General features: G+C 38.9%; 1 protein-coding gene across 1 annotated transcript; it reads left to right on the forward strand.

Annotated features, from left to right (window-relative positions):
• The first annotated feature begins 1,750 nt into the window (after positions 1-1,750).
• LOC124162807 lies at positions 1,751-13,917 on the forward strand. The gene is made up of 6 exons (XM_046539468.1): positions 1,751-2,014; positions 3,995-4,121; positions 5,740-5,883; positions 8,686-9,702; positions 10,548-10,739; positions 12,341-13,917. The coding sequence occupies exons 1-6, from the start codon at positions 1,877-1,879 to the stop codon at positions 12,469-12,471; spliced, it is 1,749 nt and encodes a 582-aa protein (XP_046395424.1). The 5' UTR covers positions 1,751-1,876; the 3' UTR covers positions 12,472-13,917.
• The last annotated feature ends 523 nt before the right edge of the window (positions 13,918-14,440 follow it).

Here is a 14,440-nt window from a genome sequence, read left to right on the forward strand (position 1 = left end):
AGAGTGAACATACAGGAATGGAAAAGAGGCGGAACGACCGTTGTGTTTGGTATTTTCAGATGCAACGGTATTTCAAGTCCACGGAGAAAGGGCGATTGTTTCCTTTTCGCATGAGTCAGGAATAAAAGTGTCGCATGCGTGCGTCGGTGCATTGAATTTCACTATAGGTCACCATCGCAGTCAACATCCTACTTTCTCATTGTACTTTCAATCCAATGCCCACTTCCTTTGCCGAGCCTTAATGTTTTTCAATGGAGATTTATTTATTTCCCTCTTAAAACATTTAACTTACGCTAAACAGAAATAAAAATGTAAAACAATTCAAATTTCATCCGAAGCAAATTTAAAAAATGGCTATTTACACGAGAAGTGGAAATATTTGGATTTGTTTTTAAAATTTAATTTTTAAAATATATTTCGATAAATTAGCTTTGAAATTCGTTTGCATTATACTGAAATTTATAGTCATATTTGTTTTTTACCGCAACGGCTGCAATTATTACGGCTTGGTGTCCGGAGGTATTGACTCCCGAAATGAAGGTGATTTTATGAAAAAAATGTTAACTTGTAACACTGGCCGTAGTAATTATTATGATCCGATTTTGAGAAAATTCCGCGTTTGAGACTCTGATCTTAGTCCACAAGTTTTAATAGCTGAGAGAAAGACCGAGGGTAGGTACCTCTGGGCTAGTTGTCTTCCAAGGGATTGTATGACGGGCAGTCACTGAACAGAAAAAAATTCTGAGGGGCTGAAAGCCCAAAACTGTATAAACTTCCCATTGGCGAAGGTCGTATTCAAAATTATTTGCGAATCCCTGGTTAAGAACTAGTTACGGACTGCTTTTTCTCAAGTGCATCGAATTCAATAACCTTTTCAAATGCCTGTTGTAACAACGAAGTTTAGCTCCTCTGAATAGCCAGGCTTCTATTAAAAGACCTATGCAGTAATTATACGGAATCGAAAAAGTCTAACTAATATCCAGTTACACTGCGGAAAATACAAAATTTTTATCATTAGTAGGTACCTAGCCGTGGTTGTTAAAGGTAATTTCTTAAATAACGTAAATTATATCTCTCGCTATTTATCATAATGGAAATAAATTATAGCTCTTAATTCCAATGGCAGAATTTAACGAGTTTAAATTAAATAGGGAATGGTGGTTCCTTGAGAAGTCAGAATTGAGTGTAGTCCTTCCCAATGAACCATCTCCCATGAAAAGTTCTTCATATACAATGATGCGTTATAAACCCCCTAATGTTCGCCTCTTAGGGCCTCTGTAAGTGACTTCCGATCAGAGAGAAGATTTTAATGGGAGCTTGGTCTTATAATTTAGAATTTATAAAATGAACCCTTCATGTGTGGTACTCAGTCTTCCATATCAGATTGTGGACTGTGGTTTCTTAACTACCCCGAGGGTACTTAAGAACTGTGGTTTCTCGAGGGTAGATTTAGGAGCCAATATAATGTTAATACTGACTCCTGTCTTTTATTTCCCCGTTCACTATTTCGAACTGAATTGCTTCCATTTACATCTGATATTCAAATAAGCATCCAAACACAATTTTTAACCTACGGATAATCGTGCGCATTTGCCAGACCTGAAAACATTATTTCTGATGAAACGCTCAATCGCTTTTCATTCTCCATTGATAAAGACTATACGTGAGAAATCTAAAAGAAAATTGTATTCCTTCCAGTTTAATGCTCCTAAAGTAATCTTTTTAATTCCTTTTTTTAAATGCAAGAACGTGGATCAGGAGCAGAGGAAACTACAGCTATAACGCAAACAGCACCCACAGGAGAATTGAAGGAGAAACAGAAGAGGAGTAAATAGTGATTTACCAGGCGTGCCCCAAGGCGAACAGACCAGAGCGGATGCCGGAGGTCAAGTTTGACTCGTCGGCCCAGACCAAAGATGGCGACACGAGAGGCCAGCCGCCCCCTGGGCGTAAGGTGCTGCCACCTGACGGAGGGTGGGGGTGGTGCATCGTGTTCGCCTACGCACTCAACAATGTAAGTAATATCTAGGTGCTACCAACTACTTCGACGATTTATGTATATTGAGTTTGTGGCTTGTAAGTCTGTCTGCATGCTGCGCAGTCAATCGCAGTCACTCTCAATCTTTAGGGTCAATGTCAGTCATACCAAGTGATACAGGGATGCGGTTTGGTTGCGTTCGACGCAGAATCTCTACACGCATATTTTAGACTTGGTCCCAGCGTTGCAGCTCAACATTGCGTAAAGTTGAGGACATAAACAGTTCATAAACGGCCATAATCAGCCTGCCCACAAAACGGGAGGCGAAAAGTGACAGGCCAAATTTAATTCCTATCTCCCCACTGCAGCGGTCCTCCCTTGCAAAATTCTAGCGACCAGCAGCAGATGCAACACGATGACAGGCAACAGCGCCACAACGACAAGCCAACGACCGGTAGCGCAGCTGAGTCTACCCAGGCAGGTTGGCACTACTAGCCCAGTGATTATTAATTTAAGGCTATTAAAGAGACTGACTTGGAGCGTGGCAAATTACGGCGCGGAAACGTGGACATTGAGAAACGTGGACGGGAAAAGACTGGGAGGAGGTTAGAGCTAAATGTAGAGGAAAATGGAAATGGTGGAATGGACGAAGAGGAAAAGAATGAGGGAGTAGTTCACGTGGTGGGTGAGGAGAGTAAACTTCTTGAGGTGATTCAGAGGAGACAGAGTCTCAGTGTGAAGAAAGTAAATAACGGGGAAGGGAAAATAATTGAAGAATGAGGGGATAGTTGAGGAGGGTAGTTGAATGTGGGAGGGGAGACAAGCCGGGTTGATTCATTGAATAATTCATGTGCCCCCATTTTAACCGGTAGAATATCTTAACAATAAGTAGTCATAACTCGATGCATTTCAGATTGCACTTCAAAATGTAATTTCAAAAGTGGGCAGAATTTGTGGAGGACTTTACATGTTAGTTCTTATTTTATTTAACTATCAACAAATAGAAATAAATTGTAAGACAACGCTAAAGTTTGTTGAGTTGAAGAAACGGCAAACATTGAAAAAATTTAAACTTACGATAATGCTTCATTAAAATTTCCGCGATTGGTTGCCATGGTGATTAAATTTTTTTTGTCTATTTCACCGCGTCAATGTTTGGGTGGCCCCAACGTTTTCCGACCTTTCCTTTTCAGAAACGACCAGCATCGGTCGGGAAATGTTGAGGTCAGCCAAACATTGGCGCGACCAAAACGCCCAAATTTTGTGTCATCATTTAAATAATTTGTATCATTGTAATGATGATTTTAAAAAATCCGGAAACGCCTTGGCTCCCAGGATAATTCCATCTGATGCTGCCATGTTCGTCTGTTGAAATTAATCTTTTCACCAAAAGATAAGCGATAACTAACCCCATGGCTTCAATTTATTCAGCCAATCATTAATTACTGGACGCACTTATACGAAGTGACTGAAAGTTATAACTGAAGCCGGCTAAAATTTCTAAAAATATAAAAATATCATTAAGTCATTGTTGAATAAAAATACTGACGAATTTATCTCTTTCACACAACTTTATTCGTTACAACCTCGACCGATTTCAACACTACCGTGTCTTTATCAAGAAGAATTGAATGCACTCGAGGTTGTTCTAAATAAAGTTGTGTGGAATAAACAAAATTATCAATATATTTATTTAACCATTAGCATATTCCATAAAGTTAGCTCGCAAATACTTGAAGTTATGCATCTTTAAGACGACTGATACTTCATTGAAATGTGTTCAATTGCTTGGAATTCCATCGGAAACATTTACAGTAAAAGGAGAGAATTAATCAAGCAAATAATGAAAATAAAAAGAAAATATCAAATAAATTATTCTTTCAATTTTTACTCCAACCTTAAGTTTTTCTCGCTCCTGAATATTCATACACAACTCGTGAAAATTGCACCTCATTAGTTAACAAGTGCCTCATCTGTAAATATTTCACGCGACATAATCTTTTTTTGATTCCATAGGTGACGACCCTACCAATGCTACAATCATATGGATTATTATTCAAGGATAAATTCGAGGAATTGAACATGACAGCAGCAGACAGAACTGCAATAATCAATGTAAACCTTGCTTTAGCCTTCGGATTGGGTAAGGAATTGAGAAACTTCACAAAAATCACATCCATTAACACCTTTTAAAAATACCCAACATTATTTGACAAAATTATTTTTTATAGTCGGATTGGACTATAATGATTTTCTGATTTTTTGAGTGTCATAAATATTCCGACTGACATTTGTTTAAGGGAATAAAATAAAATGCGTTAATGTGCGAAATACATGCAGTAGTATCCACAAAAATCTTCTAACCGTCATCTATGTGATGACTTTTATGTAATAATCTAAAAAATAACTCAATACGCCAAAAACTTCAATGAGCGGAGTCGATGAAATTACTTTCATTTCATGGTTAATCTAATCGAATTCTCTAGACCAGGGGTTCCCAAACTGGGGGACGCGCCCCCCTGGGGGGGCGTGACACCCAAATGAAATAAATAAAAAAATTACAAAAATAATTTCCTCAGATCTTTGAAATAAAGTCTTTCTAAGTTTTCATAATTGTTTTTGTAAAGTTTCAATGAAGTTGTCAACTTTATCAAAGAAGGTTACAGTTTTTAAAACTACAAAACACACAAGAGTTCAAGGTTCTCAAAACCGTCCCCTTCCCTTGTCCCGACTCCAAAACCGTCCCCGTCCCCGTGTTTCACCTTCCTTAAATTGAAAATGTATTTGTGTTACAATGTTAAATTTTGTATCAGTAATTATATTCGTTTTTCATGTAATACTTGTTTTAATTTTCATCATACGTACAATTATTGAATCTTTCCATTCTGCGTTACCGCATTCAACAGTGAACAAAAAATCTACCTACTCACCGTATCAAGTAGGCACATACTTGTACGAGTACAAGTACTTGTACAAGTAGGAGTTGGTATGTACGGCTCTGTGGAAATAGGGTATTGCAAAATGGAAAGCTGATATGTGTAGCGGGGGGGGGGGGGGGGGGGGCGTGGTACAAAAAAGTTTGGGAACCCCTGCTCTAGACCATCACTACATCCGGTGTCATAACCCTTGTCACAAAATGAGAGAATATATATTTCGATAGGAGATGAACTCATCCGAACGTTATACAAGCCCGCTTAAACACATGAAATGGGCTTACACTGCTGATGTTGTAAACAGGTCGCAAAATCGCTTTTTATTACGAATCAACCACAATGAACATTTTTTTGTTTTCGCCACGTGGGTTGACATTCCATTGTACCAATATACCCATTCAAATGTGAGAAAAAATCCGTTTAAGGGTTAATAGTGACTTCGTTTTTGTTTTCTAAAATTTTTGAGTTATTTTTCGATGAAAAATTAATCATTTTTGAGTGTTTTTAATCTGACGACTTCCACAGCTTTTCAAATTCCCTAGATGTAAATTTATATTTGGAATGGGAGAGAGTACCATTGTAGTTGTTATTTTAGATTTGTTCAATATTGTCAGTGCAGAAATTGGATAAGAAATGCATCCCTCTGAATTAAATTGGTAATTGCAAGGCTTCCTGTATAAATAATATTAACGAAACGTGGATGTATTTCACACCAACTTGGTTACATATATTCCCAGACTAATTTGGTGATGAATAGAATAAATTTTACTTAATTAAGTCTAATATGTTTGCCTTTAATAAAATGTAAAAATATATTTTCAATTTCAGGTCTTCTAAATGGACCTTTATTACGGAGATATTCGTACAGGAAATTGGCTATGGCTGGCAGTCTTATCCTATTTTCTGGTACATTTTTGACAAGCTTTGCTTCAAATTTCACGCAGTTCCTCATTTTCTACGGCATACTATCAGGTAAGTAAGAATTAATTCAATGCAAACGAGTTATGGAAATCCCTGTGATACACTCCTATATGCTTATTATAATCTTCATTTCTTACAACATCGTTCTGTTCCGTTTATCGCGTCTCTCTAACCTAATGACTATGAAATTCTATCATCTGACTTAAACAGCGTTCATTTGTGGAGCCAGGAGTGGGGACTCAAACTTAATCTGAGCAAATGCATGGCGGTACATTTCTTGCGGAATTCGTCCAACTCTAACCATGTTTATGCAGTGGATGGCATTAATGTAAAGGAAACAGACGAAGTGAAGTACCTGGGAGTTACGATAACCTCGAACCTCACGTGGGGAACACATATAAAGAATATTTGCGGCACAGCTCTAAAGAAATTAGGATTCGTCAATCGTATTGTGGGAAGATTTTCGGATGAGAAAGTAAAGGAAAGGTGCTATTTTGCTCTCGTCCGACCGCACCTTGAATATGCAGCGAGCATATGGGATCCGGTGCAGAAAGACTTAATCCGCGAACTGAATAAAATTCAAAGGAAGGCTGCGCGTTTCGTCAAAAACTGCTACGGGCGTACAGACAGTGTTACCCAGATGTTAAGCGAGTTAGGCTGGGAGCCGTTGGAGACTCGGAGGCTGCGCGCTAGGCTTAGATTGCTTGAACAATTGAGAATGGATATCCTTAAGAGCGACACAGAGAACATAATATTAGAGCCACACTATATTTCCAGGTCCGATAGATGTGATAAATTAAGAGAGTTGTTTTGCCGAACGGATAGATATGCGAATTCGTTTTTCCCCCGAACCATAAAGGACTTTAATAAACGCTAGTCCCAACTTCGTATGAGCACTTAATTTTTTTTAGCTGTAAACGGCTGGTGTCCTAACACCCCCTGCCACACGCCTTTTAGGTGGCTTGCGGGGTATTATGTAGATGTAGATATGTAGATGAATGACCACTACCCATACATGACATACATGCACTTCAAATGAAATGAGTGCCTTTAATATTCTGAATTTAATTAAGAAAAGGATAAACTTGGAACACAGCGTAAAGGAAGTTTGAACAAATCTATTTCACTGAGCTATACATTGGCAGCTTGATGGAATATGTATATTACAAGTTAAGAGGAGTACATACAGTGGCGTAGCCGGGAACTTTGTTTGGGGGGGGGTCCAAAACCAGGGTGGAAATTTTTTGAAAAGTAGAGGGTTTTAAACTAATTTTAGCACTTTTCATAATCGAAAAAACTTCACTTGTCAAATAAATCTTTTTTAAATGCATAAGTTTTCAATCTTTTGTTTTCTTTTTATGAAGGAAAAACATTGTGTTTTTATGTTCCGGACTCCCCGAAACTCCCCTCTCGCTACGCCACTGAGTACATACCAATAGAAAACCCTTGAGTAACCTCATGTCAAAATTACTGAAAATATTTTATCCAACTTGTTTAGTTACTGAATTGCGTTTGCTGCGTATATTTAGCTTTCGATATCGAGAAGCTAAGTGAGGAGGCATTGGGGAGTTGAAAGTTTAATTTCATCGGGGAATCTCTTTCATTGTTTTGACGCTATTATCATGAATTTCAGCGACTCAATTTACACATATACACTGCATTGCTGCTGAACTGATTTATTTACATTGACAAACTAATGTGCCCTGTTTCCGGATGCTTCGGACAACTCATGACTTTGAATGCTTTGCCCGAATTTGCCGTTGCCTTTTTGCCTTGAGCATCCGGCAACAGGGCAAACTAGCAGCCCATCGGAGCCCTTGGATAAAAGTTTCTGTACTTTAAAAATGGTGCGGTTTCGTTCATTCATTAGTCATTTTGGTTCCTATTGTCAACGGCTATCATCCAACGATTTCATCTTTGGATTTTTCTTATTTAAAAGTAAAATCTTCCAAAATCATTGGCACAATAAAGTAAAGTTTCGCTAGTAGTGGGCCCTGGTCGCTCTAATAGCGGTGAGGGTTTTCCCTATCCTATCCTACCATTCCTATTCCTAACCTAGAGGTGTCGACGGGCTCCTATCGCGGCGGCGCTCCTCTATCCTTTTTCCTTCCCATCCCATTCCCCCGAAAGCGCGGGCGTGTGAGTTGTATTACTGGGTCCAGGGTCCGGTGCATTGTATCCTTCGAAGAACCCCCTTGGGTTCTCATTCCTCTATCAACGGCTATCCAGGGCTAAAATTTTGTGACGCAATTTTTCTCCACCCTGTATAGCCCCGCTTTTAAATATTTTACGAGCGTGATGCGCCCGCTCCCAGCGGGCTTCCTCCGCTCTTTTCAATGCAGGCCCACATGAGGGATAGGCGCGTTTCTAATTTTAAAATGTAGAAAAAAAGGCAGGGTCTTATGTACAAATGTAATTGGAATGTTCATGTACAATTTGAGGTCAGAGGACCTCTTTGAACACAGCATTGGAAGAAATTACACTATCCTCTGTTAAACGCGCATGATGACTCATACTTACGTATCAGTAGGAGACCTGAATGTGGAACCAGCCGCATTTTGATAAAAGGTATTTAAAGAATGTGAGATATTGTTGCAAATGAGCAAATGTTTCAGTTTGTGCGCCGTCAACGTCAGGAATATTTACCGTTTTTTTAATTATTTAAAAACCAATTTTAGGAAACAATAGCAATATTTAGGAAGCAATATATGCCGTCGCATGTTCTCTGATAAATTCTGTGCATTTTGGTACCTCATTTGTAGAGTTTGGTTGCGTATAAGTTGAGAAAAAGGTATCTATACAGTAGAAATAATATAGAAGATTGACCTACACTACGTTTCCACTCTTCTTCAGCTATCGGATACTGTTTCCTGTCCGCCTCCTTCAGCCTCGCCATGAACTCCTACTTCTGCAAGCTCCGCGGCAGGGCGACTGGACTGGCTTTGGCATCCACCGGCCTCGGCCCCATCCTCATGCCGTTCCTCATCAGCTACCTCCTCCAGGAGTACACATCTCAGGGCGCAATCATGATCATGTCCGGCCTCGCACTGCACTCCCTAGCCGCGACCCTACTGCTGCAGCCGGTGAAGTGGCACACGAAACCAGTGCTGGTGGACGACATCGCGAAAGCCTCGAATGGGGATAATGAGGGCGAGGATGACGAGCAGGATTCCATGCTCTATTACAGTTCGCACCCAAGGTCCTTGTCGATCTCGGGCGTTTCCCGGAGGAAGATGTCGCTGGCGTTATCCGGGGTCGAGCACGACCTCGACGCGCACTCAATTTACGGCTGCCAGGATCCCTTGGTGACCCCCAGCATTGCCGAAAGGAGTTACGGGAGAGGCTCCGTCGTTTCCGTGTACGATCCCAGGAGGCAGTACCTCAGGAGCGTTTCCCAGGACGTCCAATCGAGGAGGAACTACTGGTGGAATTCGGTGGAGACAGTCAATCTCGGCAGTAGCTACAGGATATTCGACGAGAGGTCTCTGTACATCCAACTGGACGGGACGGAGGAAGAGACCGAGGATAAAGATGAGGCTGGCGTCTCGAAAAGTGGCCGGATAATGAAGAGAGCCACGAAGATCCTCGCGACTTTCTTTGACTTTGACTTGCTGAGCGATCCGGTATACGTGAGCATCTTGCTGGGCTTGTCTGCAGCCATCTTTGGCGAGCTCAATTTTTCCATGATCACCCCGTTCATATTGAACGATTTTGGTTTCACAACAGATCAAGTGGCCAGGGTAATGTCCACCTCAGCCAGTGTGGATATAGTGTTCAGGTTCATGGTGCCATTCATCGCGGAAAGATTCAAGGTGCACCCGAGGTTGATGTACATGGGCAGCCTGATGCTCTTGGTGGCCAGTAGATCGAGTGAGTTGATATTTATTTAAAGATCCTTTCCTTATAGGAATTCGAGAAATTTGTATAATTTCAAGGTTATTAGATTAAGTATAATAGTTCCCTTATATGATTACCACTGAAAGAGCACGATATAAGACCCTTAAATTAATCACTATACATTAATTGCATTTTCCTCATCATCGGTTGTCCTCTGGTACATTCCCCAGCTGTTTCGTTTCTATATCAAAAATGTAATCTTCGGATTTTATCCTTACGGAGATGGTCATTATTGACATTTATGACTGGGTTTAGGCAAAATTTCGTCTCAATTTCATCTGACTTCCTTCTAACGGTCTTTCTATGTACGAAAAGCTTTCAGTTTGCTGAATATTATACACTGGTTCTCGAGTTTTATGGTTACAACGGTTAAATCCTGACAAATGGGTGACATTTCAGTTGGCACTGTCTCTCGCAGCAGAACATAATCCGTAGTAGTTGGCGTAAATCAGGGTAATTCCCACGAAAATTTCACATCACCAATTATGTAGCATTCACTCGGGGTTAGAGACGGTTGTTTTACATTTACCGGTATAGAGTAAATATCATTTCTTTCCCTCCAATTTTCTTTCTTCTTCGTTTCTCTTACTCTTCAGTCAAAAAATATTAATTATATTTAGCTCATATTGACTTCTATGATTATCCTCTTATCTACGAATAACGTGACCACCAAAGTAAAATTGTCAATATCCTTCCTGAGTCTGTAAAAATTTACGAATTTTATTTATTTAAAAGCATTTTTATATATTTAAATAAATAAATATTTTTAACTAACGAAGTATATATACTTAAAACCATTTCATCTTTTCTTATTTCAGTGTTCCTGTTTTTTGACACCTACTACTCAGTACTATGTATTGCTGTATTTTTGGGTTTATCCAAAGGCATAAGGACGGTGTATACTCCAATAATAATACCAACATATGTACCCCTTGAGAAACTTCCCGGAGCATCCGGTATTCAAATGCTCATGAATGGACTAGTATTTTCAGCGTGTGGCCCAATTTTAGGTAAGTTAAAAGAGAGACGAATTGATTTATTGAGAGAAGCTAAAATTAATAACCTTCTGATGAAACGATATATTACCGTCTAAGGAATTAATACATCTCAAACGGCATGAGATCTGTGAATGGGATTCTGGATCGGACCAAGGTGTCCTAAGGTGTGCAAATATGCATAATATTGAACATTTAATTCCTTTTGTTATTGATGAAACAATTAATAAATTCTGAATTACAATTCGATTAGGACATCTAATGTCCGAGACATATGAGCTGGGGGGAATGTAACACTATCCTTACTGATGAAGTCTACACGGGTTACTAGAGTTAATCAAGTAGTTCCTCTTGGGTATATCGTTTTTCCGTCAGCGTTAGCCCACAATCTATCGATGTCAAAGGTGTTGGTATTGAAGATATGCATTTTAGTAATCTAGCATTTACATTGTGATTTCCCTGGTTAGAGGAAATTGATATTTGAATTTCACAACAATTGTATGATCTTCTGTACGTATTATGATATGTTGTACCATAATGCACTAAAAATGCACGTATTGACGAAAGTTTACACTCTCTAAAATAAGTTTGCGGAGGCGTGGAGGCATAACCAGATGGGATAAAGTGCGTTTGAGATAGAAAAATAGCTATTTGAAAATTTGATGGGGCATTCATTTACTCATCGTGACGTGATTTTAAAATACTTACCTGTTTCCTGAAACACGCGTGGATCGTAATGAAGATGCTGAGGTTGAGTCCTCTCCGCTTATCGATGATTGGAAAAGAGAGGAAGATAACGATTTGTAAGTGGTCGGCCATAGTACAACTGGCTACTGATACACTCTCGTTATCTCTGGATAAATACTACCTAACGGATGCTGCAACGCAAAAACTGATGATTCTGCAATTTTTTGCGAGAAAATTTTCATTCTAAATTTGTTTTTGCCAATTGCCCTATTCTAAGAGGAACTATTACTTGCATTATATCGGTTGTATTTTTTCATTTTTTACCACTTATTACTCGTCTAAAACTTAAGCTTTTATATCGAAATTTTCATGATATATAGATTTAGCCCTTTTAAATCTGCCTGTAACTCAATTACAAAGAATTTATAACCGAAAAAATACAAAGGTTGAAATGTTCACAATTTTGATACAAGCAGACGCTAAATACGGTCTACATTATGTTCTCTGAAAATTCAGGATAATAGAGGAAGTAACCAGCTAATAATACGCAACGAAAAAAGAACGGTCGAGAAGAAGTGTAACGTACTCTCGAGTGCTGGAATACAGGTAAACTGGCTGTCAACATTCTTATTAAAATACTTGTCTGTTTCCACGCACTTTTATTTTCACCGACCGTGGTTTCGGCAACTTGTGCCATTATCAAGGGCACCTTTACCTTGATAATGGCACAAGTTGCCGAAACCATGGTCGGTGAAAATAAAAGTGTGTGGAAACAGACAAGTATTGTAATAAGAATATCAAAGATTTCCACCGTATCACGCTGGACACTGTATCTTTTATGGCTGTCAACACCCTCAGCTTGAATTACCTTTTTTATATACGATTGATACAACAGTTAAAACCCTATCACTCTCTTTATCTTTCTTCAGGTGTATTTCGTGATCTCACCGGGCAGTACACAACATGTCTTTATTTAATCAACGGAATGACCTTACTCACTGTGCTGGCTTGGACAATTGAGTATTTCGTAAGCAAGAAAGGATTCCGTCTAAGACAGTAAGGAAGAACATGGCTCAACGAAGGAACTTGAATATCGTTGTCATCATGGTTTCATAAAACTGAAGAGTCTTTGATGGCGTAAAGACCCAATGTTGCTGTTGTAAGGACATCGTTCCTAAGTGTTCGTGTGAATCGGGGCATTAGTTTGCCCAAATTGAATTCATGTAATTACGATATTGCTGATTGGAACTTTCACTAATTGGAGGCATCTGGTATCTGTCAACCACGGTAACTGCATGAAAGCAAGTTAGGAGAAAGTGTAGGCTTCCAATCCCACATGAGTATCGGCGGATACTCCTAAAATGATGCACCCGAAAGATATCAGTCTCTAATGCTATGCATTACCAGGAGTAAAAATATTATAACTTATTTATTTGTCGTAATACCGCATGTAACATTCAAACAGGTTATTTTGTTAATCGTGAAAGATCTTAGTTGAGAGGGGAATGGTTAAAAATTGGAATTAATATTGAGGAGTAAACTCTAGCTGATTTAGGTTATTGAAGCAACGAGGTGGTTTCATTCTCTCTTTCAAATCGGCTTTTACATGCATTGTATACAGTATGTTGAGCCGGAGAGCACTTTTCCCGGAGACTACTGTTGTTTGACTTTTGCAATCATTTGCCTATGGCTGCTTTGCATTACTTTCCTTGAAAGTAAGGGATCTCCTGAGTCAAAATCTCACCTGCTTGATTCTCAACTATGCGCTGCATCATGAAGTCGCAAGCAATTCACGAAGGTGACAAGGCAGTATTTTTCTATTTAGTCACAATTACAAGCACTTTGTCACATCACAAGTTACTCAACGATGCCGTTTCTTCCTTAAGATATGTTCACATTTACAGTAGATAAATTTCAGTGAAAAAAGTTTATTTCCCTTGATAAAACCGTCAAATTCGATTTGCGGATAAGGCTCTAAATGCATTGATTGTCAATTGTCATGGAGTATTACTACGTTATCTTTTTGGTATTTTTATGATTACGCTCTCAAAGCGGATCAATGGGAAAAATTTATGAGGGAAGAATAAATAGCACACATATATCAAGCCTTATCCTCGGCATCTAGTCACACGTATGTGAATGAAATTAGGATTGCAACTTCGAATTAATATTGTTGCATACCATATCGACAACTATGAAGCGCATTAATGCTTGCACAGGTAAATAATGAACAAGCGGACATGAAGTTCAGTATTCCATATGCATACATAGACGGATGAGTAGACGATGCAAAAAATATACATTTTTTTCGGACTGCAGCGTATTTGTATCGGCTAATTTTAGTTTGTGTAATTTTGACTTCATTATGTAATTTTTTTGTAATTTTATTTTTGAAATATCAATATTTTTTTATTTAATAAATATCTCTATAGTGGTATCTTTTCTCATAGTGTCCACTCTGTAAACCTGTTACCCACCCCTTCTTCAAACATGTGAAATCCTCCCCCACCCCTTTCTCAGAGGTGATGTTTATATGTAAGGCAGTGTCTTGTACCAGATGATGGCTCTGCGAGCCGAAACGCGTCGTACGCAATAAAATATTGTGTAAAAGTGCTACCGTCTTTTATTTAAAGATTTAATAATTCTATTCACTAATTTTGGAAAGAGTGATAACTTCCTTTATCTGATTCAACCTCATTTACAAAATATTTACATCGCCTCGACTGTTTACTTAAACGTACTCTAGTAGTGGTGGGACGATGACTGTAATAGATTGTGCTTCACCTAGCTAGAATTTGCGAGGGCTTTTTCTAAACTGCCATGCAGAAGACATCATAAAAGGTCGAATGAATACGTTCTGCTGAATTTAAATGTAATTTGGAGGAATACAGCCGACAGATGTCCCCCGAAATGCCATTTATTCCCCTGCATAATAGCCATATTTTCCTGAGGGCTGGTCTTACGAAAACTATTAAGTAATAGATTTCTAGCTGATGTTTTTTAAATCACGTTTGCAGTTAATTGTTATT

This window comes from Ischnura elegans, chromosome 7 (genome assembly GCF_921293095.1).
Source record: "Ischnura elegans chromosome 7, ioIscEleg1.1, whole genome shotgun sequence".
In the NCBI taxonomy this organism is placed as follows: Eukaryota; Metazoa; Arthropoda; class Insecta; order Odonata; family Coenagrionidae; genus Ischnura; species Ischnura elegans.

What these genes read in the sequence shown, in the direction of transcription:
- LOC124162807 (XM_046539468.1), top strand. Translation starts at nt 1,877, where the DNA reads ATGCCGGAGGTCAAGTTTGACTCGTCGGCCCAGACCAAAGATGGCGAC. An exon ending in TGCTTTAGCCTTCGGATTGG is followed by an intron (nt 4,122 to 5,739) that starts GTAAGGAATTGA and finishes TTTCAATTTCAG; the next exon opens with GTCTTCTAAATGGACCTTTA. An exon ending in AGCGTGTGGCCCAATTTTAG is followed by an intron (nt 10,740 to 12,340) that starts GTAAGTTAAAAG and finishes ATCTTTCTTCAG; the next exon opens with GTGTATTTCGTGATCTCACC.